The 27,964-nt window shown below is 40.6% G+C and overlaps 1 protein-coding gene across 1 annotated transcript in view; it reads right to left on the bottom strand.

Annotated features, from left to right (window-relative positions):
• The window catches only part of SLC6A19 (solute carrier family 6 member 19), a 54,446-nt gene extending 45,289 nt beyond the window's left edge, over positions 1 to 9,157 (bottom strand). The window contains exon 1 of the mRNA XM_043978040.1: positions 8,956 to 9,157. Within this exon, the coding sequence (XP_043833975.1) occupies positions 8,956 to 9,157 (202 nt within the window). The remainder of the gene's footprint in view (positions 1 to 8,955) is intronic.
• Positions 9,158 to 27,964: the final 18,807 nt, after the last annotated feature.

Genomic DNA, 27,964 nt, shown 5'->3' with positions numbered 1-27,964 from the left:
CTCTCTAGAATCAAAGAGTCTGCTGAGAGTCTTTATACCTTTAGATCGCAAAGGGGTCATTAAATCAGTTCTTTACAACCTCAGTACCCTCTGTTCTAGTAGTGGCTTATAATGACATTAAATTCAAGGAAGGAAGTGTAAGGGACTAAAATTCTAGCTATACTGTCTAAAATATCTAATGAGTGGCCGCCAATAAATTATAAGCTTTAGCAAGAGTTAGATTTTTAAGCATTTATTAAGGAGAATAAGAATTTGGTAAAGAGAGAGAGAGAAAGGCCTAGATTCAACTATCTATTAAAGGGAGAGCGCATTTCTAACTCCCTTCTCCACCCTGAGACCTGAGGAAAGAGAGTGAGAGCCAGCCTCGCCCCTTCTTCCTCCCACAAGCAAACTTCACTTCCTGAAGTCAAAGAAAAGCTGCATGGCCTTGCCCTCAGAGGCCTTCTCCTCCTCATGGTGGAGCTTTCCTACAGTAAGTCTCCAGCAGGTGGTGTCATTCCAATAGTTACAAATACCTACAGGTACCTACTGTGTGCCAGGCACTATACAAAAGACTTTACAAATATTATTTCATTTGATCCTCTCAAGAACCCTGGGAGGTAAGATCTATTATTATCATCCCCATTTTATCACTGAAAAAACAGAGGCAGACAAATCTTCAGTGACTTGCCCAAGGTCACTCACATAAATACTAAGTGTCTGAGGCTGATTTGAGGCTGGAGTCTACCTGACTTCAGGTCCCTCGCTCTTTCCACTGTATCCCCTTGCTGTCATAACAAGCATTATTAAGCACCTACTTTGTGCTATGTAATAGGGCAGGTATTTTTAAGCCAGGATATGGGCATTTGCTTTTTAAAAAAACTGATAACTTTTTCAGTATAGTTTCCTTTATAATCCTGTGTATTTTATTTTATGCATTTAAAAAATGTTATTCTGAAGGGTCCATAAGCTTCAGCAGATTGTCAGAGGGTCCAGGACACTCACAAAAAGAACCCTGCTCTAGGGGAAGCACAAAAATTAGCTAACACCTGGTACTTCCTTCAGTGGGACTTATAGCCTAAAGGAGAGTAAGACACAAAGATAGGTAACTAAAATACAATAATATGTAGTAAGGTAGACAATGAGGTATGGGGGGAAAATAACTGAACTTGGAGTCACAGGGCTTAAGTTCAAATACTTGCTCTGCCACAGTAAGATCCAGTCTGTGACACATAGGTTGTATTACCAAGTCTCCTGCCCCAAACAACCCCTAGGACTATGAGTTACTGATGAGTTAGTTAGTTATTCTGTTCAGTTACTTTTTTCAGTCATGTCCTACTCTTTTTGACCCCATATGGGGTTTTTAAAGACACTGGAATAGTTTGCCATTTTCTTTTTACAGATGAAGAAACTGAGGCAAACAGGGTTAAGTGACTTGCCCAGGATCACACTGCCAGTTGTATCTGAGGCTGCATTTGAACTCAGGAAGATGAGTTTTCCTGACTCTAGCCCCAGCACTCTATCAACTGTGCCACGTAGCTGATGGAGTTGGTTGTATGAATGGGTAAAAAAGGGAATTTTAACTGATGGGGAGTTTTTCACACCAGTGGAATCATGGGAAAGAATAAAGGAGAGAAAGCAGGGAACAAAGGAAAGAAGGGAAAGAAGAGTTCTCTGAGGGAAAGGAACTCCTGGTCTGGGCTGGGGGGACTGATGCCTTGGGGAAGCCAAAGAGTCAGAGAGAACTAAGATAGATTTTTATCAAAATGGTGACTTTAGAGAGAGGAAGTGAGGGAAATGGAACTGATTCAGGGGTGAAGCTATGGAATTAGCATAGTAGAACAGCCTTAAGAGCAAGGCCTGTAAAAAAAGAGGAAAAAAGAAAAGAGGAAAAGCTGAATTTGAGAAGGAGAGGAAAGAAGGAAAACCAGGATGTGTTCCTGGATATTAACATTTACCCAAGAAACTGAGTAAAAGTTTGTCAGAGATTTCCTAAGGACAGGGCCCAGGGAAGAGGGCTGGGTTCTCAGGTCAGGTGTTGCCTATCAGTTTTCTTTTCTTTTCTTTTATTTGTTTTGCTTTGTTTTTTATTATTTGTTTTTTGCTGGGCAATGAGGGTTAAGTGACTTGCCCAGGGTCACACAGCTAGTGTCAAGTGTCTGAGTCAGATCTGAACTCAGGTCCTCCTGAATCCAGAGCTGGTGCTTTATCCACTGCACCACCTAGCTGTGCCACACACTATCAGTTTTGACCTGAACCTGAATGGAATGCACTTGGAATAGAGGAAAAAAGAGATTCCACTACTAGGGGGCCCAGAGATCAGCCTAGGTAGGCATGGGTAAGGGTAGGCATGGAGAGAATTTTGAAGAATGACTTGAAACAGCTGGGACAAAGAGGGAAGGAGTAAAAGCCTAGTAGTTACTGGAAGAGCATTGCTTAATGTTTAAACTTATGCCAAGCTAACTGAACAACAGGATACTGGTGTGTTATCTACCTCCATTAATAGCCTGGGGAAGCTGGCTGGCCAGAGGGAGCCTAGCATCTGGGAACTACTTGGAGCAGGCTCCTATTTCCTAGTTACATAGACCAATATCTACCAATGTCATAGAACATTAGTCTATCATTACATAGCCCCAATACCTTTAGGGTCTTGGCTAGATAACTTTACCAATTCCTTCCTTTCTATGATCCCTTTGTTGTTGTTCAGTCATTTTTCAGGCTTCTCCTACTCTTTGTGACCCCATTTGGGGTTTTCTTGGCAGAGATACAGGAGTGGTTTTCCATTTCTTTCTCCAGCTTATTTTCCAGATGAGGAAAACTGAGGCAAAAAGGGCTAAGTGGCTTGCCCAGGATCACACAGCTATTAAGTGTCTGAGACCAGATTTGAATTCAGGTCTTCCTGACTCCAGGCCTGGTACCTCCAGGCACTGCATGACTTAGCAGCCCCAAGATTTTTCTAGTGCATGTTTTTGGTGGTTTCTTAAGGAATGAGCCAGATGAAGGCATTGACCAGGCTCTGCTCATTCCCTGAAAGAAGTTTGATCCTTTTAAAAACTATATTAACTTCATAAAGTATGGGGAGAAGTACCATCATTGACTGAATGGTGTAGGGTAAAGAATACTAGACTAGACTTTGAGTCAGAAGATCTAGGACTGGGGCAGCTAGGTGGCGCAGTGGATAAAGCACTGGCCTGGATTCAGGAGGACCTGAGTTCAAATCCTGCCTCGGACACTTGATACTTACTAGCTGTGTGAGCCTGGGCAACTCACTTAACCCTCATTGCCCTACCAAAAAAAAAAAAAAAAGATCTAGGACTAAATACTTTCCTTGCTGTTTGTTACTTGGCAAGTCTTCATGGAACAGGGTGAACAGAGTGCTGGACTTGGAATCAGGAAGACTAGCATTCAAATCTGGCCTCAGACTATGACCTTGGAACAATCACTTGACCTGAGACACAGTCTCTTCATTTGTAAAATGAGAGGGTTAGACTCAGTGACTTCCAAGCCTCCTTCCTGCTCTAAATCTATGACCTCATGATCCACATCTGGAAAATGAAGAGACTGGAATAGATACTTTCTAAAGTCTCTTGCTGCTTTCTGGCCACCTCCTTTGCAGCCTCACCAACCACCTTTTCTCTTCTTCCCCTCCAATTTTGGAACCATGAACCATACTCAAATCATCTATGTCATTGTTTCTGGATACGGTATTTCACTCTATGTTTTCACGGCCCCATGCACCACCCCAGTAATTTCCTGATCAAGGTGCCCCTTATTGGCCATTACTTCCCTATATGTTATGGGTGTCCATTAGAATGTAAGCTTTTCGAGAGCTGGGAATGTCTGCTTTTTTATCTCTATATGTAATTCTTCCCACAATGCTTGACATAGTGCATGCTCAATAAATACTTTTTCATTAATTTATTCATTCCAGATTTTATGATCTTACAATACTATGCTTTTAGAGACTTTCCTAAGGAACCTAACTGTGTCTTAGTCTCAGGGTATAGGCATTAATAAGGGAATTTATTTATGTATTCATTCATTCATTCATTCATTCATTCATTCATTCATTCATTCATTCATTTTTATGAAGGAGGTTCTAATTTTGTTTCTTATCTGACCCTAAGTACAAAAGAAGATACACAAGGCGTAGCACACAGATTGCGTATCTTTGAGGGGTTGGGATCATCCACTTTTGTTTAGGGGAATGTGAGTCTTCCTTCACTTTCTTGCTAAATTCTAATGATCAGTTTGGAATTAAAGGGAAGTGATGAGAGTGTTTTTCCCTCCTGTTTTCAAGAAGGAACAGTACTAATCATTAAAGTACAAACAGATCTCTGCTGCAGAGACAGATCAATGGCTCAGGAGACTCACTAAATCCTAGAGAACACTTATTTGTTGATTTAGAATCCCATGAGATAAACTGTAACTCAGGTACATAATGTATTGTCCTTGCTTGCATTCATCTCAAAGGCTTCCCAGTGACTGACAGAGAAGTTTTCAGAGGCTGAAGGAAGCTCTTCCATTTTTATCATTTGGTGTGGTTTTTTTTAAATACCCAACAAATAAAATTACTTTGCCATTTCACCTTGGAAAGAGGAGTATAAGATTTGGTGCTAAAACGAACCTTGGGAACCAACTAGCTCAAGGTCTTCATTTTACACATGAGGAAACCCAGAGCAACCAAAACTTTCTTCCAGATGTCAAGATCCTGAAGAATCAGAGTCCTCCTTTAGAAGACACATTTTTAGCCCTAGTCCTGATACAGAACTTCCCCTTTTCCCTTTTCTGGCCCCTCAGTATCCACTCTTCTCTTCCCCCCCCCTACTTCTCCACCTCCCCCTGCCCCCCCCCCACCACCACCACAGCATCCTATGGTCATTAACCCCTCTCCCTGGTGACCTTCCTACCACAGTGGAGTAAGATGGACTATTACTCTCTCTGCCACCTTGCCTGGGGATCCAGGTGCCCAAATAGGGAGGGATCATTAAATGGGTAAAGAATTACTGGAGGATTGCTGCTGCTCTTCTCCTCAACCCTGGTCTCCATATTAAACTCAACATTAACTCCCTAATCTCCATTGCCTCCACCTCCTCCCTCCGAATCTCAACATTGCTGCTGAAGTATGGAAAATGGGTAGAGAGTTAGAGGATCTGGGGGCAGCTAGGTGGTGCAGTGGATAAAGCACCAGCCCTGGATTCAGGGGGACCTGAGTTCAAATCCGGCCTCAGACACTTGACACTTACTAGCTGTGTGACCCTGGGCAAGTCACTTAACCCTCATTGCCCTGCAAAAAGAGAGAGAGAGAGGATCTGAGCTTGAATCTTAACTCTGTCGGTAGCTTTGGGTCCTTAGGCAGCCTCTTTACCTTTGAGGGCCTGTTTCCTCAGCTGTAAAATAAGGGGATTAGTTAGACTAAATGACCTGTAATGTCTCTGACAGCTCTAATTCTATTTTTCTATGATCCTAAATCTCTTTTTCTCACATTCCTTTCCCTTCTATAGTGTTCGCTGAAATCTGGCTTTTCCCAAAAGAAGATAACGCATCTCTTGGCATCCTTCCTAAGTCTAGCTGTCTCTCTCACACCCCTTGACACACAGAGCCGGGAGGAATTGGCTTATTCCTTGCTCCCCAATGCTACTTTCAGATCCCTTCCTATTTTACCATCAGCAGCAATCACCCCTGAAGAACTTGGTTCTCTCTAGATCCTTGCTGCTCCCATCTATGAATCTCTGCAGCTTTCTTCCTCCTCCCCAATGGATTCAAGACCTGTTTCATAATCTTCTACTCCATCTGACCTTCCCCCCCCACCCCCACCCCCACTAAAAACACCCAAGCTTTCCAGGTCCTTAACCTCCTCAAATCTCCTGATCTCTACCTTCAGTCAGCCTCAACCATACTTTCTGTCTTATCTTGTTCAGTCATTTTTCAGTCATGTCCAACTCTTCCTGGCTCCATCTGGGGTTTTCTTGGCAAAGGTAATGGAGTGGTTTGCCATTTCCTTCTCCAGCTCATTTTGCAGATGAGGAAACTGAGACCAACAGGGTTAAGGTGACTTGCCCAGGGTCACACAGCCATTAAGTGTCCAAGGCTGCATTTGAATTCAGGAAGATGAGGCTTTCTGACTCTAGGCCTAGCACTCTATCTACTGTACCACCTAACAGTCCCAAGCATGCACAGGAGTAGTCTTACCTTAGACAATCTGCCCTCCTCTCCCTACCCCGCCCCCCCCCCCCCAAACACTTTTTTCCAAGTCTCAGAATTTCTACTTAAGTGGTTTACCTAAAGGTTACACAGCTATAAATAGCATAGCTGGGATTTGAATTTAGATCTCTTAACTCCAGATTGAGTGTGTTTGCTATAGTAAACCACACCCAGCTCCAAATGTTTTCCTAAAACCACTGAGTTATCTCTCCAGGTCATGATCCTTCCTTGTTATTCAATAGCATGGGAAAGACATCAAGATGGGATGGAAAGAACACTGGCTTTGGAGTCAAGGGAGCCAGGTTCAGATTCTGCTTTTGACACTACCTGTTTGATGTTGGACGAGGCACTTAACCTTTTCTAGCATTGGTTTTCCTCCTCTGTAAGCATGAAAGGAAGTGAACTAGATTGCAACTCTTAACACTTAATGATACTAAATTATAAGCTATAATTCTACTCACAACCTGAGGAAAAGCTTCCCCCCCCCCCGCCCCAGCTGACCCATTTAACAGTTTTGTCCTCATGGGTTCCCTGAAAGGGTCTTGGGATACATACCCAGGGGTCCTTGGACCACACTTTAAGAACTGTAACCTCAGGAAAAGGCAGTACAAAGCTTCCAGAACAGCAATGCAATGCCCACTTCTATCATAAAACCCAAATTGCAGGGGTTTATAATCCCAGACTTTTCTGGGTTTATAGGAGTTCATAGGGGTTTTCTGGGTTTGCAGGGGTTTATAACCCCAGACATATGCTGAAGCTCCCTCTCCCAGGTGCAAATTTTCCTCACTAAAGTGGAATGTCCATTGGTGTTCTTTATAGAAAGCATCCAACCTCACATCATTAGTAACCTTGCAGGATGCAAAAGGTGGAATAAATGTGTTAACATTTAGATTGGTTTCATTTTCCTGGAGTACTTTGCATCTCTCCTCAGTCTTCATCTTACTTTGTTTCACTTATCTCTATCTCCCCAGAATTTACCACAAAATAGGTGATTAGTCAGTGTTTGTTGACCACATATGAGAAAGCAGGAAGGCTGATAAGGAAAAAGAGAAGGGGGGTGTGCTGGGAGAATTTTTTCTGCTCTTTTCTTGAGAGAGTATATTGCAATTTGTGTCTGGAATTTCCAGACCATAGGAGAGATGAGAATGTAAAATGAGTCAGTTCTGACAGAATCCCAGGAGCCCCCTTGAGGAACTATCACACTGGCACTTTGGGGAGCTGCAAGCACTAATTCAGGTCAAAGAGATTCATTCAAAAAATGAGTTGTTTGGTGCATAAAGACTTTATGAGGGGGCAACTAGGTGGTGCAGTGGATAAAGCACTAGCCCTGAATTTAGGAGGGTCTGAGTTCAAATTTGACCTCAGATACTTGATAATTTCAATCATGCAGAATTTCTGGTGTGAAAAATTTTCCACACATGCAAACTGGCAACTCATCTCTAACTTTGAAGCTCAAAGAGTTGACTGGGGTGCCAATTTGCCCATCCATCACACAATTACTAATGTCAGAGAAAAATCTTCCTAACTCCAAGGCCAGCCCTCTATCAATGGCCATATTGCTTCTGAAGATAAAAATACTTTTGGTAAATAATGACAAAAACTGTAGATTAAAAATCCTTGAGCCAACTCTGGACAGACCCATGTGGACCAATACACAACCTGCATGGGCCAACAATAGAATCTTACACTCCACCTTTACTACACTTACATGGTGTTCTCTGATTGAATGTAAGGTCCTTAAGGGCACAGATATTTTTATTTTTGTCTTTCTATTCCTTGTATTTAATATAGTGGCTGACACATAGTAGGCATTTAATAGATGTTTTTTGAATGAATAATTGAATGACTGATTTTTAAAAATCAATCTTATAGGGGCATCTAGGTGGCACAGTGTATAGAACACCAGCCCTGGATTCAGGAGGACCTGAGTTCAAATTCGGCCTCAGACACTTTACACGCTTACTAACTGTGTGACCCTGGGCAAGTCACTTAACCCCAATTGCCTCACACCCCCCCCCAAATCAATCGTATATTTTTAAAAATCCTTACTTAATGATAAATTATATAAGTGAGACACTAAAATTTTGGTGTCGAATGCCTTTTCCTCCTGCCTGTATTCTCTAGTCTTGTCCCCTTCAACTTATTTTTATTTATTTATTTGTTTGTTTATTTTTTTTCCGAGGCAATGGGTGTTAAGTAATTTGCCCAGGATCACACAGCTGGTAAGTGAAAAGTATCTGAGGTTTGATTTGAACTCAGGTCCTCAAGAATCCACTGTGCTACCTAACAACCCCTGGTACCCTCCAACTTAATGAGGAGAGAATGGGAAAGAATCAGAATAAAAGTTTTCACAATCACACTGCACTGAATATGTAAAACTCTGTCAGATCCACTTTTCCTTCAGCTTAAGGCTAGAATCCTGGAGGCACAGCCAAATGGACTGCAGAGATGTCAGTATACCACTTCCCCATCACTTTTCCCATTCCTGTACATATATACTTAAGCCTTGGGTAGCACTGAGTGCAATTCAGTTCAGTTAACATTTATCCAACACCTACTTGGGCAGAAGAGGTGAACTGTACTAGGCACTGGTAGAGGTTTAAAGTTTAGATGAGAATGATTCCTGCCCTCATGAAACTTTTAGTCTAGTGCCAAAAGTGCATGATTGAATGTTGCAAAAAAGTCTGCTTGCCCATTGTGCAGTTTAACTCAGCAGCTGCCACTGCCCCCATCCCCCCCACAGGATATGTAGAATAAACAGACACTACATACCTCCTCCATGACTCTGGCAGAGGTAAGGAAATCGCCACACATTTCCTAACCCCACACAAAAGCCGACACAGGTTAGCATGTACTGAGCCTTGTTGTCCCATTTGGGTCTTGAATCTGCTTCTTCTTTTTCAATGACATCAAGCTCATCAAGGGCCGTTATCCTACTCTCTAAGTCGGGATTCGGGAGCACAAGCCTCACCATGATGTGGTTTTCTTCACTAGCCCAAGCAAAGGCTTTCCCAAACAGTCAGTAAGATATGGCAGTCAGGGGAGAGTGGGAGCTCTAAGAGCTGGCTTCAGCTATTTATAGTGAACCTTTGACACTCTACCTCAAGCACCTGAGGCAGAAGGGAAGTGTCAGCAAAACATTTGATTCAGTAAGTCAACTCACTGCTCAGACACCTATTAATGCCTTATCTACCGAGGCTCCTGCTGAACACCAACATTCAGCAATTCCAGATGGAACAACTCAGGGGGCTGTTTGCTTTGAAAAATATTGCTCTCCAAGGAAGTTATGAAATACACCCAACCCTCCTATTGTGCAAACTCAGGCATAGTACAGATGTAGCACTATTAGTTACAAAGAGTAAAAACCTCAAATAGTATATAGAAAATTTAATACTCTAAGGGGAGGAGAAACCCCAGGCAAATAGATTATATCTTACAGTCTTTCCCGCAGGCTAATTAAATGCTGGATTGCCTGCAACAGAAAAAGAAAAGTTTTTCCTGGGACTACCTGTTCCTCTGGCTGGGTCCAACACAAAAGTCCTAGCCACCACACCCAAGATAATCCCTAACTCACTCTCAAAAGGTTCTATTGGCTCTAGGATGATAGCATGAAACACTTATGGATGGGTGCAGAATCATTACCTCTAAGCGAATCAGGATGAGCTCATGAACTTTTTTTTTTTAAAGATCTGATGTTTCGTTTCTTTGGGGGGGGGGGGCTGGGCAATGAGGGTTAAGTGACTTGCCCAGGGTCACACATCTAGGAAGTGTCAAGTGTCTGAGGTCAGATTTGAACTCAGGTCCTCCTGAATCCAGGGCCGGTGCTTTATCTACTGCACCACCTTTTTGAGGCAATTGGGGTTAAGTGACTTGCCCAGGGTCACAGAGCTAGTAAGTGTCTGAAGTGAGATTTGAACTCAGTCTTGGAGTCTTCTGGACTCCAGGGGTAGTGCTCTATCTACCATGCTTTGGGGGGGACTAGTAACCTGGGGAGGCTCACCTAGATGAGAATCTCCTAAAATACAAAGAGATATGGCAAATGGGAGGGAAGGGCATTACAAAGACCTGGGAGAGAAATGTATCAACAGGGAGGGGATTTTGGCATAATGGGCCATCAGTAAAATATGCAGCACCCATCCATATCTTGCATATCAATGTTCCAGGGTCAGAGCTACCTCTCCCCTGGGAGAGGTCAAGGATTGGGGAGGGGGGGGACGGGATCTTTAGGTTTCTTGGGTTCCTACAGCATTCCCATAACAACTGCACCACCTACCTGCCCCTAAGGTCATAAACTCTTGATGGAAAAGCACTAATCTGGAAAGGAGTCATTTCAATCTGCAGAATTAGCTGCTCTCCATGGAGCAGCAGGCTAGAAGCCTGAAATACTGGAGTGAGTGTTAGACTTGGAATCGGAAAAAGCCATGTTCATAACTTTTGTCTGACATACACCAGATCTCCATCTGAAGAAAGCCACTTAAACTCTCTGGGATTCAAAGAGCTCTCTAAGATTATATATTTAATTAGAGTTCGTTTTTAAACTGCCTTGGTGGAGGGAGTTCCCAAATGAAAGAAATGACAGATCATTAATGTATTGATGTATTGTGCTGCAGTGAATAAAGCACTGGGCCTGGAGTCAGAAAGACTCATCTTCATGAATTTAAACCTGGCCTCAGAGCCTTGACACTTATTAGCTGTGTGACCCTGTTTGCCTCAGTTTCCTTATCTGTAAAATGGGCTGGAGGAGGAACCGGCAAACCACTCCAGTGTCTTTGCAAAGAAAATCCCAAATGGGATCATGAATAGTCAGACATGACTTAAAAACAGCTGAACTAGGGGCAGTTAGTTAGGCCCTGGGTTCAGGAGGACCTGAATTCAAATCTAACCTCAGACACTTGACACTTGCTAGCTGTGTGACCCTGGGCAAGTCACTTAACCCTCATTGTCCTTCCAAAAAACCTGAACTGAACTGAACTGCAAGTTAGTGTGTATATCATGGACTATGACCAAAAACAGGCACTGAGTTTGATGTGGGATGGAATTAGAGTCAAATTGATCTTGAGTCGTCCCAAAAGAATTACAAGACTCAGTGACTCAGTTTCCCAAGTTATATTGCAATACTGTGAGTAAACACAGGTCTTGTGGTTAAATCCACTGCTCACCTCAGAGAGAGCAAATCTAAAAGGAAGTCTAGGAGGAGTTGGAGCTTCAGGAGTCAGCCTCAACTATTTATAGTGAAACTTTCCCATTGGACCTCAAGCACCCAAGATAGTGGCAAAATATTTTAATCTTTATCCCAGGATATGTTGCTTGTTCCCTTTGGGCACAGAATAAAAACAGCTCTGCTTGTGTTTTCAAAAGAGAATCGATGGGGGGTGGCTAGGTGGTGCAGTGGATAAAGCACCGACCCTGGATTCAGGACTACCTGAGTTCAAATCCAGCCTCAGACACTTGACACTTGACACTAGTTGTGTGACCCTGGGCAAGTCACTTAACCCTCATTGCTCCACTAAAAAAAAAAAAAAGAATAAAAGGGAATCTATGAACTCTATTTTCTTTCTTTTTTTTTTTTTTGCAGGGCCATGGGGGTTAAGTGACTTGCCCAGGGTCACATAGCTAGTAAGTGTCAAGTGTCTGAGACTGGATTTGAACTCAGGTACTCCGGAATCCAGGGCCAGTGCTTTATCCACTGCGCCACCTAGCTGCCCCTGAACTCTATTTTCATTTAGTGAAAACTTCCATTGGTCTTCTGGCTTAGTGTATAATGAAAATGCCAACACTGATACAATTCAACTCCTCTTTGAAATGTCCTTTAGATATTTAAAATGTCATTGGACAGGGATTTCACATTCAGCATATCAATGCCTTAGCTAATGTTTATAGATAGTTTGAAAATTGCATGATTTTTTAAGAATGGGCTTTATTGTGTGCTCAAAGGCATCCTTCTGTGGATTATATAGTGTCATAGATTTAGAGTTGGGAGGGACTTTAGCGTCCAATGTGCTCATTTTACAGATGAGGAAAAGTGCAGCCCAGAGACATTAAATAACTCACCATGGTCACACGAGTCAAGTAGGAGAGTTGAGATTTGAACCTAGGACCTCTAATTCCAACTTCAGTACTCCTTTCATGATGCCGTATTGTATGTATTTAGTCACCTGGTCATCTGTGGGATAGATGAGGACAATGACAAATGTAGTTCAGTAGTTGTTTGTCCTTCATTTTTTTTTTTTTGGCAGGGCAATGGGGGTTAAGTGACTTGCCCAGGGTCACACAGCTGGTAAGTGTCAAGTGTCTGAGGTTGGATTTGAACTCAGGTATTCCTGAATCCAGGGCCTGTGCTTTATCCACTGCTCCACCTAGCCGCCCCCATGTCCTTCATTCTTGAAAAGGACCAATGACATGCAGAAGGTTTCTTGACTTACAACTGGAAGACCTCTAAGAGAGCAAAGTAAGAAGAACAAGGGGAACAATTTACACAGTAGCCACATTATAGAGAAAAGCAGCTTTGAAATACTTTAGAATTCTGGTCATTATCATAATAGAACATATTTATTACATTTACATACCAACATTTTTTTTACTACTACTATTATTTACCTCATTTATATGCCAAAATTTGTAAGATTTCCAAAGCATTTTACAACACTCCTAAGAGATAAGTGCTTACTATTTTGAGGAAACAGAGCTAGACAGAAATTAAATGATTTGTCCAACATCACACATCTAGTAAATGTCTGAGGCCAGATTTATGGTTGAGTCTTCCTAACTTTAAGTTCAGTGTTCTTTGTATTGTAACATTTAGCTACCTCAATTCAATGATGAAACATGAGTAGAAAAGAATCAAGTTGAAACACACCATAGGCCTTCTGACAAAGAGGGGATGAACCTAAAATGCAGAGAGGCAAACATTTCCAGATAAAGTCACTGTGAGAATTTGTTTTGTTAGATATGTATGTATTAAAGGCCTTCTTTTTCTTTAAATTTGATCATTGGGGGGGCAGCTAGGTGGCGCAGTGGATAGAGCACCGGCCCTGGAGTCAGGAGTACCTGAGTTCAAATCTGGCCTCAGACACTTAACACTTACTAGCTGTGTGACCCTGGGCAAGTCACTTAACCCCAATTGCCTCACTAAAAAAACAAAACAAAAAAAAATTTGATCATTGGGGATGAGATAGTGGGAGGGACTTAACAAAAGAAAAAAACATATTACTTTTCATTACATTATGAGTACAATTGGCAGCTGTGATATAGTGGAACAAGTTGCATGTAGATTTGGAATATGAAAACCTGAGTTTAATCCCAGTTCTCATGTGTACCAGCTGTGTGACCTTGGGCATCTCATTACTGAGATGTGTCTCAGCCTCAGTTTCCTTATCTATAAAACAGGAATAATAATATTTGGTCTACATTTCTTATAAAGTTGCCATGGGGTTCACATAAGATAATGTATATGAAGCACTTTGTAAATATTAAAGCATAATATGATGTCAATGATAGTTATTTTTAAAACAATAAACAACACATATTTCAAAAAAAAAAAAGAGAGTCAGCACCAGACATGGTGAAGAATAGCATTACCAGAAGAAAAGAGAAAGAAATTGGTTATATTTTAATATGCAAGAATTATGTAGTTACTGATAATGAGAATAATTTCTGAATAAGATGTCTGCAGTTAGGTTAAACAATTTTTTAGAGCAAAGAGTAAATTAATGCAACATTAGAAGAAAAAATTAAAAATGAGAAAGTGATATGGTCTTCAATTAAAATAACATCAATTTGATCTATTTGCACGTTATTGATGCTAAAAAATGGGAAATGGATGGAGAAAAGGACATTAACCTTTCTAAGTTTTATAATAATTTTTAAGCCATGCGAATGCATGGCTTCCTTGTCAACAGGAGAGATATGGCAGCCACAGCAAAAACCAGTTTAAAATATAGACTTATTTGTAAAATATTAAAGAGGATGATAGTAGAAGATAATGAGAAATAGTGTTTCTTTTAAGAGTGAGAAATAGTGGAAGGAAAACCCATTTTGAAGAAAACTTGGTGACTCAATTAAGCAAAGTCATCGTAATGACATTTAAAGGATAAAACTGAAAGTAGGACAATTAAGAGATAAAAGATAGAAAAGACCAAAATGGATTTTTATAACAAACTCTTTTCCCCATCATGGGAAGTACAGCCAATGCATTTGGACTCTAAGAATACAGTTTTGGATATACTAACAGAAATAGCAGAAATGGTATGGAAAAGGACGTAGATTTGAAAAAGCTGCTGGAGTAGATCAAATAAAGACAAAGGAGGTCTATACTAGAGATGGCATAATTTTGAGGATGTTAAGGAATGGATTCTTGATTACCTGATGGAAGGAAAGATGCCAAGAGGGTGGAAAAATTCTTAGACCTTATTGGTTTATTTTTTAAGGTTATTAAGAAAATATGACTTACGAGCTATGTGACCCTGGACAAGTCACTTAACCCTCATTGCCCCACAAAAAAAAAAAAAGAAAAGAAAATATGAATGACTACTGACCCATAGACCTGTTATTCCCATCCATGTAAAATTCTTATGAGAATAATTTACATATATAATCAGAGTAATCTTGATGAGGGTATTAGAAAGGAATGGGAGGCTTTTGCAAGCAATATTCCACAGTAGACCACACTGACTAAAAGATATAGTGAATAGAAAATCACATGCTTCTTATTGTATGCTGACTACAGAAAACAATTTGGTATCACAAGCTTAAATACTCTTCTCAAACAAGGTGAAATATTATTTTTAAAATACAAAAGGTTCCCAGAAAAATATAGAAGATGGGGCAGCTAGGTGAAGCAGTGGATAGAGCACAGGCCCTGGATTCAGGAGGTCCTGAGTTCAAATCCATCCTCAGACACTTGACACTTACTAGCTGTGTGACCCTGGGCAAGTCACTTAACCCCAATTGCCTCACCAAACAAACAAACAAACAAAACAAACAAACAAAAAAAAATATAGAAGAGATGATTTTGTTTGATTAGAAACATCATTGGGGCAGCTAGGTGAAGCAGTGGATAGAGCACTGGCCCTGGATTCAGGAGGACCTGAGTTCAAATCCAGCCTGACACTTGACACTTACTAGCTGTGTGACCCTGGACAAGTCACTTAACCCCAACTGCCTCACAAAAAAAAAAAAAAAAGAAACATCATTAATATTGAATTAAGAATAAAACAATTAAGTGTACACTTACCAAATGTTTTTGCCTTTGTCACAGCGGAGATCCATTGCAAAGTCAGGTTGAAAAATAGCTTTCTAGGGGGCATCTAGGTGGAGCAGTGGATAGAGCACTGGCCCTGGATTCAGGAGGACCTGAGTTCAAATCCAGCCTGACACTTGACACTTACTAGCTGTGTGACCCTGAGCAAGTCACTTAACCCTCATTGCCCTGAAAAAAAAAAAGGTACCTAGCAATTCAAATATTATGATGGTTTTTGTGTGTTTAATAATTTTTAATGTTGGAGTAAGTTTTATTTCAAAATAGGATGTTCAAGTGTAATTTATTTTACTATCTGGTGTTTTTGTTAAAAACATTTATGCTGTTTTAACCTTTTTCTTTCCCTTAATATTCTATTTCATTGATAGGATCACAAACTAACATAGCATTCATCTACCGTTTAAATCCTGTCCTAACTATTAATGGTATTTTTAGGCAAAAAAAAAAGTGTGAATTATTAGAGTCAACCTTAATGAGGTATTGTCTATTTTTTTGCTGAAAAATGATTAGTTACAATTAATTTCTAATGAAAATATAAAAAGATGCACTTCCCCACCTTCTAGGCTGTGACTTTCACCAGATATATAGAACTCTAATTCTCTCCCCATGATGATATCCAGCTCTTCCTCTTTCTGAAAAGCTCTCTACCTTTCCCCATAACTCCTGACAGCTCCTCTCTTAATCTGCTCTTCCCTGCCCCGGGAAAAAGTCCCATCCTCCTATCCTCCCCCTGGGCTTTTAACTCTTCTGAAGTTTGAAAGGTTTCTAGTGCCTCTCCAATCCAGATTCAGTTGGATCTTTTCCTTGAATCTCACTTTATCCCCTTTCCAGAGGCAATTAGGAGTATTAGGCTTCTTATTAAGGACTACCTATCCTCTGGTCTTTTAGTTCCCTGCACTAGGTTCTGATCCTTCCTGTTTTTGTGAGCTCATGTGACTGCTTGTCCAAGACCTGAGCAGTGAATGTTCCTGTGATTCCTAGAGCATCTGTGGTCCCTAATACCTATACTCTCCTGAATATAAATCCCCATGATTCCACTCTTTTCACCTTTGATTTCTCTAGTGCCTTTTTCAGTGGATCCTTTTGATCCACTTTCCTTTTGAATTTGTCAGTTTTTACTTTTTACTTTAACTTTACCTGGGAAGGCCTACCTTGGGCTGTTCTGCCTCAGAGAGATCCTTCTACCTTTCACAAATTTTAAAAGCAGACCTTGCTTACATTAAGTTTTGTCAAGGGGCCTAGAGTACCCCAGAAGTTCTCTTGGGGTACATCAAGGAATCTTCTCCTTGAGAAACTAAACCAGAGGACAGATACGCCTAGAGAGATAAGCAGAACCAGATCAGACAGAGCTAGCTTCGGGACCTCCACCCTTCATTCTGATCTCCATTACCCCTGGGGAAATAACTTTGGGTGTGGCTGCGTCCTGAAGAGAGAGATGGCTAGAGAGATCCGTAGCCACCCCTCACCCAATTCCTCTAGTCACTACCAGTGGGGGATGGCCCTCCATTCCTCACCTAATTCCTCTAGCCACCACCAGTGGGGGATGGTCCTCCCTCACTAAAGGAACTTTCCACAGTCAAATGGTCACCCCCTCCCCGCATCAGTCCTCTATAAAAGTACCTGCCAGCCTCCTGCTCGAGGAGATTGGTGCCTCAGATCACGTGCTTTGTTCCATATCTATCTTCCCATGAGAAGTCCAAGGATTTCTTTCATGGTTCCCCCCGCCCCTTCCCTTCCCTTGCCCCTAAAATAAACTACCATCTTATTCTAACTGCTTTTGTGTGCAAGAAGGTGTAATTCTTTAAAAAGGAATTCCTAAGAACCCCTACCCCTAACACCTAATTCAGACCCCATTTTCCCCCATAACAGTTTCCTATGGGCTCCACCCTCTCCAGTATGTGGATGAGTCACTCCTTTGCTCCTTGGATCTCCATTTTTCAAAAACTGACTCCATTTTTCTTACCTCATGCCTTAAAGTATCTTCCTCTCAGGTTTTAAGTTTTTAGGACATCTGATATTAGCCAATAGACTCTGTCCTGAAGGATTAGAGATCTCTCTACTATCCAAAACTGAGATAGAAAGCCTGGATTATTCCTGGTACATTGATGGTTCCTGTCTCAAATGATGCTGGGTATGCTATCACCAACACAGAAGAGGTCATTTACTCCTTCCTTTGGCTCTTCAGCACAACAGGCTGAATTTAAAGCCCAGACTTGAGCTTGTGAATTAGCAAAAGGAAAACTAGTGAATATTTTTACACGGATAGCAGGTATGCGTTGGGGATTTCTGGATGTTATGGAAATATAAAAGGTTCCTGATGTCCTCTAGCAGGCCTACATATCTAGAGATTGCTTGACTCCCTTTTGTTGCTAGCAGCAGTGATTGTTAAAATGCCAGGACACTCCCATGAGATTCTCCCCATGACTGGGTTAATGCCCTTGCTAACCTGCATGCCAATCAGGTTGCTCAGAAAACCCCACTCCCTATTAGTCTACCTTCCATTACATCCCCAGGACCTGGCCCGAAATTAATATTGACCCCAGCAGAGCTTGCTGTAGTCCAAAGGACCATGTCCAATCCCATCCAAGAGAGGCTAAGACTAGAAGGGCGCAAAAAAGGATAAACTCTGGACTCTGGTATGGGTCAAATGGATGCTCAGTCCTCCCCAACTCTTTCCATTGACCTATGATGGAACACATGCACTCTTTAAGTTACTGGAGTCCTGACAAACTGCTTAGTTTAGTCTGCAAATATTGGTGGGAAAATTGAGATGAGCTGCATATGACATTTATCTACAATCTGAAATCTGTCCTAAATATAATGTAAGCAAGCCCATAAAACTTACCCCTAGGAAATTCCTTTACCCCTTTTCAGATCTGGCAGATTGATTTTATTCAACTTCTGCCTTTTTCCAGTTATAACTTTGTATTCTGGTTTGCATGTTCTTCCATTGGGTACAAGCTTTCCCTTTCAGGAAAGCTACTGCAACAGCTGTAGCCAAGTGCTTATCAGAAAAGAGTTTTCCCACCTGGGGAATTCCTAATAAAGTTCACACTGATTGAGGTACTTTACTTCCTGGCCAGTACTTCAACATTTACACTGTGCTTACCACCCCCAATCTTCAGGTTTGGTAGAACATATAAATGGGATCATTAAAGTCCAGCTTGGAAGGTTTATAGATGATTTGAATATACCATGGCCAAAGGCCCTTCCCCTAGTTCTTCTGAATCTTAGGGCAACCCCTTTTGGTAAATATTCTCTTTCACCTTTTGAAATCATCACTGGGTGTCCTATGCCTCTCTTCTTTCCCTCAAGCGACTCCCTCCCTTCTGTCCTCTTGTAAGGGGCTCACACAAACTCTTCAGCACCTTAATCGTCTTGTCTCTCAGTCATTTTCCAAGCTTTGCGATACCACGAGCTATAGTTCCTCTGCCCCGATTAAAGACCTTATTTTCTCCTATGTTGATTGTTTCCTTAATTTCCAGGTTAACAGAACTTTAAACATAATGTTGTCCAAATCATACCCAAACAGGAACAATTTTGCCAACTTTTCAAATGAGTGGTCCTAACTCTGCCCTCATAGTTTGGCAGAAAAATCCTAATCCCTTTTCCACACAACAAATATTTGAAGGGTATCTCTTATGTCCCCTCCAGTTCTTCTCTTCTCTAGGCTAAACACCTTTCCATCCTTCATTCTTACATGATAGTTTCAACTGCCCTCCACCTTCTTCTGACCTTGTTCCTGTTGGTTCCTGTTCCTCCTAACTAGTAGCACTCAACTAAAAACAATTTTGAGGGGCAGCTAGGTGGCTCAGTGGATAGAGCACCGGCCCTGGAGTCAGGAGGACCTAAGTTCAAACCCGACCTTAGACACTTAACACTTACTAGCTGTGTGACCCTGGGCAAGTCACTTAACCTCAATTGCCTCACTAAAAACAACAACAACAACAAAAAACAATTTTGAAAACAATGCAATGGGACGACTGCTTTAGTTGTTCTGGCTAAAGACTTCTCCTAGGGTCTACAGATTTGCAACAATGCTGCAAACCCATAGACACTGGATTTTACAGTGTGGATCCAATTATACCTGCTTTAGACTGCCTCACTCTTTCAGAGAGCTGATTGTGAACACCTTAGTGGTCCCTAAGCCCTTCTGAATAAAGGGACACTGATCATCCTGGTATGAATATATTTGTGGAACATTGTACTTTTCCCTTTTGGAATTGATTTACACATATTAGGCTTAACCCATCATAAAAAAAGAAATAATAACATATATACAAATATATTTGTAACAATACTTTTTTGTTGTAACAAAGAACTAGAAATAAGGTGGATGCCCATTGATTAGCGAACTAAAGAAATTAAGGGGTAAGACTGTAATGTAATTGGACAATGAGACATTATGGATGGGACAGGTTTAGGGAAATCTGTGAGAATTTGAGTAAACTGATTCATAATGAAGTGAGCAGAGTCCAAAGAATAATGTATAAGATAACTACAATATTATAAAGGAAAAGAACTGTGAAAGACTTCAGAACTGTCATCAACACATTAATTACTCATGTCTCCAGAAAAACAATGATAAAGCATGCTTTCCATCTCTTGGCAAAGAGATTATTGACCCAAAGTGAGGAGTGAGATACTTTTTCACTGATGGCCAATGTGCAGGTTTGTTGTTTTTTTGGTTGGGCAATGAGGGTTAAGTGACTTGCCCAAGGTCACACAGCTAGTAAGTGTTAAGTGTCTGAGGCCGGATTTGAACTCAGGTCCTCCTGACTCCAGGGCTGGTGCTCTATCCACTGTGCCACCTAGCTGCCCTGCAGGTTTGTTTTGAATGACAATAATGACTTGTTAGAAAGAAAAGATTTTTATGTGGGAAGGCAGTGAGTTGGAGAAAAGGGTTGTTGTTGTTGGTCCTTCATTCTCAAAGAGGATCATGACATAGGGGTGATGTCATGACTTGCAGTGAGTTTGATTAAGTGAGGGAGGGCTGTGCAAAGTCACTAACCTTACTCTCTCCTCCAGAGCCATTTGGATCCAGTGGCAAGATATACATTAGGATGACTGGAGATGGCCCTGGATGTTTAAGGCAATTGGGGTTAAGTGACTTGCCCAGGGTCACACAGCTAGTAAATGAGGTGAAATCTGAACTCAGGTCCTCCCAACTTCAGGGTGCCAGTGCTCTGTCTACTGTACTACCTAGCTGCCCTGCTGGAGGAGAGGGTAGTGATAGTGAGATGAGGAAAAAGAGAAAGAATAGAATGTCAATGAATATTTGAAAGAAGAAAAGAGCAAAGTTCAAAAGGGATCCAGACAAATAGAGCATTGTTGGAACTATTGTAGTAAATTTGAAATTAAATTTCCTCCCAAAAAGGAAGAAAAAGGCCATCATGCTGAAAGTTTTATTTGGAGACCTTGTCTAATTTATATTTCTAAATAACCCTGAGTAAGTGAAAACTGAAAACTAGAGATGAAATAGCCACAAGTCTCAAGAAATAGTCAACAAGTTTGATCCTATTTGTGAATTTTCGCTTGGCATCAGCCCAGTCCTACACAGTGTTATGTATTTTTCACTTGCTGAAATCAAGGGTTTAGGGTGGATTGTTAATTGTTATTTCCTCCCACAGATTCTTTTATCATGAGTCGTTTAATAATCATTCAAGAATGGCATAGGGATATGATAAGGGTGGTTTTGAAAGCAAAGTCTTTCTAATTTAGTTTTAGTTATCTCTTCATTGGTCAGTTACCCAATCCAGTACAACCACAAGGTTAAAGAATAGCATCTTTTAATATATTTTTAATCTGAAAGGCTGTATTTTGGGGGCAGCTAGATGGTGCAGTGGTTAAAGCGCTGGCCCTGGATTTAGGAGTACCTGGGTTCAAATCCAGCCTCAGACACTTAACACTTACTAGCTGTGTGACCCTGGGCAAGTCACTTAACCCCCATTGCCCCGCAAAAACAAACAAACAAACAAACAAACAAACAAAAAATGAAAGGCTGTATTTCATCACTTGTGGTTTAATGGTTCCACTTGATACTTAACAACAACCCAATGGCATGTTAAATCTTGAAAGTTTGTAACCTTTGAACTTTATTACTGTTATCAAGTATGCCTTGGATGCCAAGATAATACAAAATGCTTCCTTGACCATTGGGAATCATTGCTCTGCTCTAGAAGTGTATTCATGTTTCCTCTGCATAGCCAAGGGTATGGAGAAATTACTTGACAATTCCTGTGAACATTGACATTTTAATTTCATTAACAATGTAATACATTTTACTTTCAGTTATCTATAGTAATGAGATCCAAAAATGACCTAAATATAATCTGAATATAATACTAAAATACTCCCCACATTGTTCATTAGTTTGATCACTTTCTATGATAACTTTTTTTAGGGAAATTATAACAGGTAGAAAAGTGGATTGGTTTGAGTTTCATACCTTGGGATGTGAGAGAATGGGAGTGGAAAATCAAAAGTCTAGGTAAATGGAAAGTAGACGATGCGGTGGGTGACATATGGGTGTGAGTTGGACTACTAACATACAAAGAAGATAAAAGAGCCTCTAGAAATCCTATCCCATTCATTCACTCACTCAGCAATTCATTCATATAACAAACCTTTACTCAGCACCTACTATATATATGGCATTGTTCTGGCTGCTGTGGGGAAACATGAAGATCAATGAGGAATAGTTCCTGCCATCAAAGAGCTTACAGTCTAGGACAGAGATTCTTAACCTGGAGCGTATCAGCTTATGTTTTTGATATTTTGATAACTATTTTTATATAATTTATTTCTTTTGTTATTCTACATATTTTATTGATGTATTTTTAAAACATTATTCTAAGAAGGGGCCCCACAGGCTTCACCACACTTCCAAAGGGTTCCATGACACAAAGAAAAGTAAGAATCCCTGGTCTCGGGAGAGATAAGGGATCTAAGTCTAAGGGATACAAAGTACATAGGCAAGAAAGATCACTTCCAGCCAAGGGGATAAGAGGTGGTATTTGAGCTAGGCCTTGAAGAGTGAAGGAAGGTTAAGGAGAAAAGTAAGGGAAGGTAATGTAAGCAGCACGAGGTAGAAGTAAGGAAAGTATGGAGGGATGACCAGGGAAGACCAACAGTGGACTTGAGTTTGGACTGGAACATGATAGATACCTAGAATGAATATTGAGAATATTTTGTCCATAACTATACTGCCCTTACTGTTGTAACTCACAGCTCCTCCGTCACTTAGTAGATAATTTCTGAGACTTACTTTGACTAGGGGGCAGCTAGGTGGCGCAGTGGATAAAGCACCGGCCCTCGATTCAGGAGGACCTGAGTTCAAATCCAACCTCAGACACTTGACACTTACTAGCAAGTCACTTAACTCTCATTGCCCTGCACAGAGAGAGAGAGAGAGAGAGAGAGAGAGAGAGAGAGAGTTACTTTGACTTAAACATTTATCACCCTGCAGTCAAACTGATAATGAACTTCTCCAAATTTAACTAGAATGGTCCTTGGCCAGTAGCATGCAGTATATCACCAGGACTTTTACTCAAAACCTTTCAGTTTGGGAGGACTGTCCAGACTTTGGAATCCATTGCATAGTCTCAGTGAGGCAGTAAAGTAGGATTTTAAGTAAGATTTTGGAAGATTAATCCAAAAGTACTAAGGAGGATTGGTTGGAGAAGAGACTAAATGTACATAAATTAGTGCCATCACATGAACCAATAATGATAATTTTACATAGAGCTTTAAGGTTTATTCCTTGCGAGATATATATATGTGTGTGTGTGTGTGTGTGTGTGTGTGTGTGTGTGTACACACACATACATATACATACACATATACACACACACAAATGTATGTAATTTAAATGTATCTTTTTTTTAAATGTATATTTTTTGATGATTAATGAAATAAAGAGGGCTTAAATTAGTGGTGGCCATGAAGGTACACAGAAGAGACCATAAGACCATAGACTTAGAACTGCCAGTGTCCTTCAAAGTCATTGAGTCCAAAACCCCTTGTTTTCCAAATGCAGAAACTAAGACCTAGAAAAGCTAGGTTAGGTTAGGTTGTAAGGTACAAAGTTACAATGTTATAAATGTCTGAGGTAGAATTCAAACCTGGGTCTTTCTGACTCCAAGTTTATCTACTATACCATAAGAAAGAAATAACAGTGGGAGAAATTATGGGATTATTATGGAACGAATGAGGATGAAACCTAGGTTTTTTTCCAAAAATGGCTCTTTGTCATCAGTTAATGAGGGACCAATGTCCAGCAGTTGAAGCTTGGGACCCAGGGTGGATAAGGAGTTCTTAAGGGGGGGTGTAATAATTTAGATAATTTGACCAGAAATTCACTGATGGGTAAAAGCAGGAACCAAACCCAAGCCAGCTCAAAGTGAAATGAAGTTAGATGCCATGAAAAGTGACCAAAACCATGCAGAAAGATGACAGGAAAGCCATTTGGAAGTTCCTGAAGCATAGTTGGTTGCAATGAGGTGGTTGAATGATAGGGAATTACTTAACTTTCTTTTCACACAGACTTGAGCTGTATGGGTCAGACAGCTGCAAGTCTGAAATTAAGGAAATTAAATTGGAGGCTAGGGAACCAAATGCAAGATAGTTGATGAATGAGATGAGAAAATTTGTCTTTACTAGATTTTGAATTGAAGAAAACTCACATAGCCTATTGTGTTAGATGTTAGGTCCCACTGAAGATTAACACTGAATATAACTTAGTCCTAAATTGAGATTAGGCAGGTATAACTTATTTTAAGCAATAAACACATCCCTGAATTAAACATTGGATTTAATTAGTAATATAGTATTTTGGGGGTGGCTAGATGGTGCAGTGGATAGAGCACCGGTCCTGGAGTCAGGAGTACCTGAGTTCAAATCTGGCCTCAGACACTTGACACCTACTGGCTGTGTGACCATGGGCAAGTCGCTTAACCCCCATTGCCCCCCCCCAAAAAAAATTAAAAACAAAGTAATATAGTATTTTAAATTCATTATAGATCTTATTTTTTTTTATTTTTTTTTTGAGGGGCAATGAGGGTTAAGTGACTTGCCTAGGGTCACACAGCTAGTAAGTGTCAAGTGTCTGAGGCTAGATTTGATAGATCTTATTTTTGAAGGAACTCTCACACAAATCTGGTTTGAATTTCAGTGTTTTGTTCCGTAAAGTTTTCAAATCTGTGTATGAATGTATAAAACATCTGATGCTTCAAAAATGAAGGGTTAGGGGCAGCTAGGTGGCACAGTGGATAAAGCACCGGCCTTGAATTCAGGAGTTCCTGAGTTCAAATCCGGCCTCAGACACTTGACACTTACTAGCTGTGTGACCCTGGGCAAGTCACTTAACCCCCATTGCCCCGCAAAAAATAAAAAATAAAAAAAGTAAGGGTTGGAGGGAGCAGCCAGGTGGTACAGTGGATAAAACACTGGTCCTTGATTAAGGGGACCTGAGTTCAAATCCAGCCTCAGGCACTTGACACTTAGTAGCTGTGTGAGCCTGGGCAAGTCACTTAACCCTCCTTGCCCCGCCCCGCCCCCCCAAAATAAGGGTTGGAGCTTGTGGCTTAAAGGATTATGAAATTTCATACATAGTGTTCTTATGCCTTTTGAGATCAGTGTTTCTCAAACAATTTTTCTTCTTCTCTCAGAGACCCAAGTCACCAGGGAGAAAGAGCATGTCCTCTAGGATCCCCTGTCCCCACCAACTCCTCAAAGTATTCTCAGAAAACTTTACCATGAGTAAAAGATAAACATTTGGCCACTTTAAAAAAAAAACTGCCACTTTTTGTTTTCAAATGTACAGTCAAGTTCCCATTGGAAGGCATTTTAGAAACTAGACTTTGGTGGACATCACTGAAACAACTCAACAACAAACCTCCAATGCACATAGCAATCCCTAAATAAATACCTGTTGAAAAAATGAGGATTGCTAAAATTGCTGGGACATTAACAACATCCTTAAAGTCTCCTAATTTCTGGTCACTCTCTATGAGCTACTCCTTCAGGTACCTTTGATTTTTTTTTTAAAAAGTAGGGGCAGCTAGGTGGCGCAGTGGATAGAGCACCAGCCCTGGAGTCAGGAGGACCTGAGTTCTCAGACACTTGACACTTACTAGCCGTGTGATCCCGGGCAAGTCACTTAACCCCAATTGACTTGCCAAAAAAAAAAAGAAAAAAAAATTTAAAAGTAGGGGGTGGAGGGAGGCAGAAAAGGGCATTGTAATAGTTATTGAAAGGTAGTGCCGATATTATTTTTCTTTCTTTTTTTTTCAGGGCAGTGAAGGTTAAGTGACTTGCCCAGGGTCACACAGCTAGTAAGTGTCAAGTGTCTGAATCTAGATTTGAACTCAGGTCCTCCTGAATCCAGGGATGGTGCTTTATCCACTGCACCACCAAGCTGCCCCCATGCTGATATTATTTCACAGATGACTGTAACCTTTTAAGTTACTTCCTATATCCCTAGGTAATGAACATGAAATCAGTATTAGTTTTGGTTTGCTTTTTTTTTTCCCTGTTACCATCACTATTTTTTAAGCAGAGTGTTTCCAATAATCCCAGCTAACAATTTAAAAAAATCATAGGGGCAACTAGGTGGCACAGTGGATAAAGCACCAGCCCTGGATTCAGGAGTAACTGAGTTCAAATCCGGTCTCAGAAACTTGACACTTACTAGCTGTGTGACCCTGGGCAAGTCACTTAACCCCCATTGCCCCATAAAAAAAAATTATGGAAAACCAGACCATTCAAAAGTAAGAGGACCAATAGAAAAAAAAGATGGGAGGTAAGGGGAATGGTATGGAATTAGTTCAGCAAGAGGTTTTAGGCACCAGGCAAGACCTATTATTTGAAGAGCTAAGGACACACACGCACACACATATGCACTTATACACTTATATTTCTATTTCTATTTTGGTAAGAGCCACAACTATTCAGTGACCTATGGACTTAAGAGAGTTGCTTGAGAATACTGAGAGATTTAGCTACTTGCCCAGGATTATGCATGTGTCAGAGGCAGAACATGAGGGCAGGTCTTTCCAATTCCAAGCCTGGCCCTCTATCCACTATTTTTCATCTCTGTAACTTTCCATATCAAAATACATTTCCCCAGTTACCACCATTCCCATTTTGTTATCTCCCCTATGAGAATATAAGCTCTTTGAGAGCAAGCAGTGCCTTTGTTTTTGTAGCAACCCTTGACACATACTGAGCACTTATATTCATGCTTTATTCATTCATTTACTTACTCGCTATACCATGCTGACCCTCAGGGAGGAAGAATATAAGGAGAATTATCTTGTCTTATACTGCATCTAAGCATATTGCTAGACAGTAATAGCCCACAGTACTCTTTTTCCTCAGCATCCCATTAGCATTTATTTGTACCCCTTATGTTTTCACAACATTTTAATTGTATCTTTCTCATAGAGTCGTTATTTTAGTGTTCTCAGCTTGTTGAATTTGTCCAGCAATGCTAGGTAACTTTAAAGTAACCCAAGAGATATCAGGAGGGGGAGCAATGAGAATCTTAGAAAGTTAAAGAATGAAGATAAACTCAAATGTACAAAGTAAGCCGTCCAATACCATTTATTCATTTTCTGCTTTTGTTGTTGTCAAGAGGCCTGGACCTGTGATTTTATTGGTCTAGTTGTCAAACTCACAAACAGCCTGCAGAAGTCCCAGTCTAGCTGAATCAAATTAACATGTAATTGGGAAATGTTTAACCAAGGTGATATTAACCAACTGGCAACAGATACATATTATTAATACAACAGATACATAATCTTTTTATTTTTTTTCTCAATTCTATTTTATTTATTTTTTTGAATAGAATTTTATTTTCCAAAATATATGTAAAAACAAATTTTAACATCAATTTTTTAAAAAAAAGTGTTCCAACTTCTCTTCCTCCTCTATTCCCAACCCCCACCCACTAGAACTCAAGCATTTCAAAATAAATTATACATGAGTAGTCATGGAAAACATTCCCATATTAGCTAGGTTGTGAGAAAAAAACAGTCAAAAAACTCCCAAAACTTTAGACTGAGGAATTGTCAAAGAGAAAAAACATTTTTTTAAAAAATGTGTTTCCAGGGGCAGCTAGGTAGCGCAGTGGACAGAGCACCGGCCCTGGAACCAGGAGCACCCGAGCCCAAATCCGGCCCCACACACCCAACACCCACCAGCCGCATGACCCCGGGCAAGCCACCCAACCCCAATTGCCTCACCAAAAAAGAAGAAAAAAAGAAAAGAAAAAAAAATGTGTTTCCATCTATTTTCAGATACTATAACTTCTTTCTCTGTAGACAGGTTGCCATTTTCATAAGTCCTTCAGGGTTATATTGGACCATTGCCTTGCTGAAAATAACCACATGCTTCCCAGCAGATCATTTTACACTATTGCTGTTATTTTGTATACAGTGCATTTCACTCTGCTTCAGTTCATGTAGGTCTTTCCAGGTTTTTCTAATAGTATCCTGTTCATCATAACCTAAATAATGTACCTTA

This window comes from Dromiciops gliroides, chromosome 1, assembly GCF_019393635.1.
Source record: "Dromiciops gliroides isolate mDroGli1 chromosome 1, mDroGli1.pri, whole genome shotgun sequence".
NCBI classification, from domain to species: domain Eukaryota; kingdom Metazoa; phylum Chordata; class Mammalia; order Microbiotheria; family Microbiotheriidae; genus Dromiciops; species Dromiciops gliroides.
Note: the sequence above shows the minus strand (reverse complement) of the source record. Positions and strands in the feature narration are given on the sequence as shown.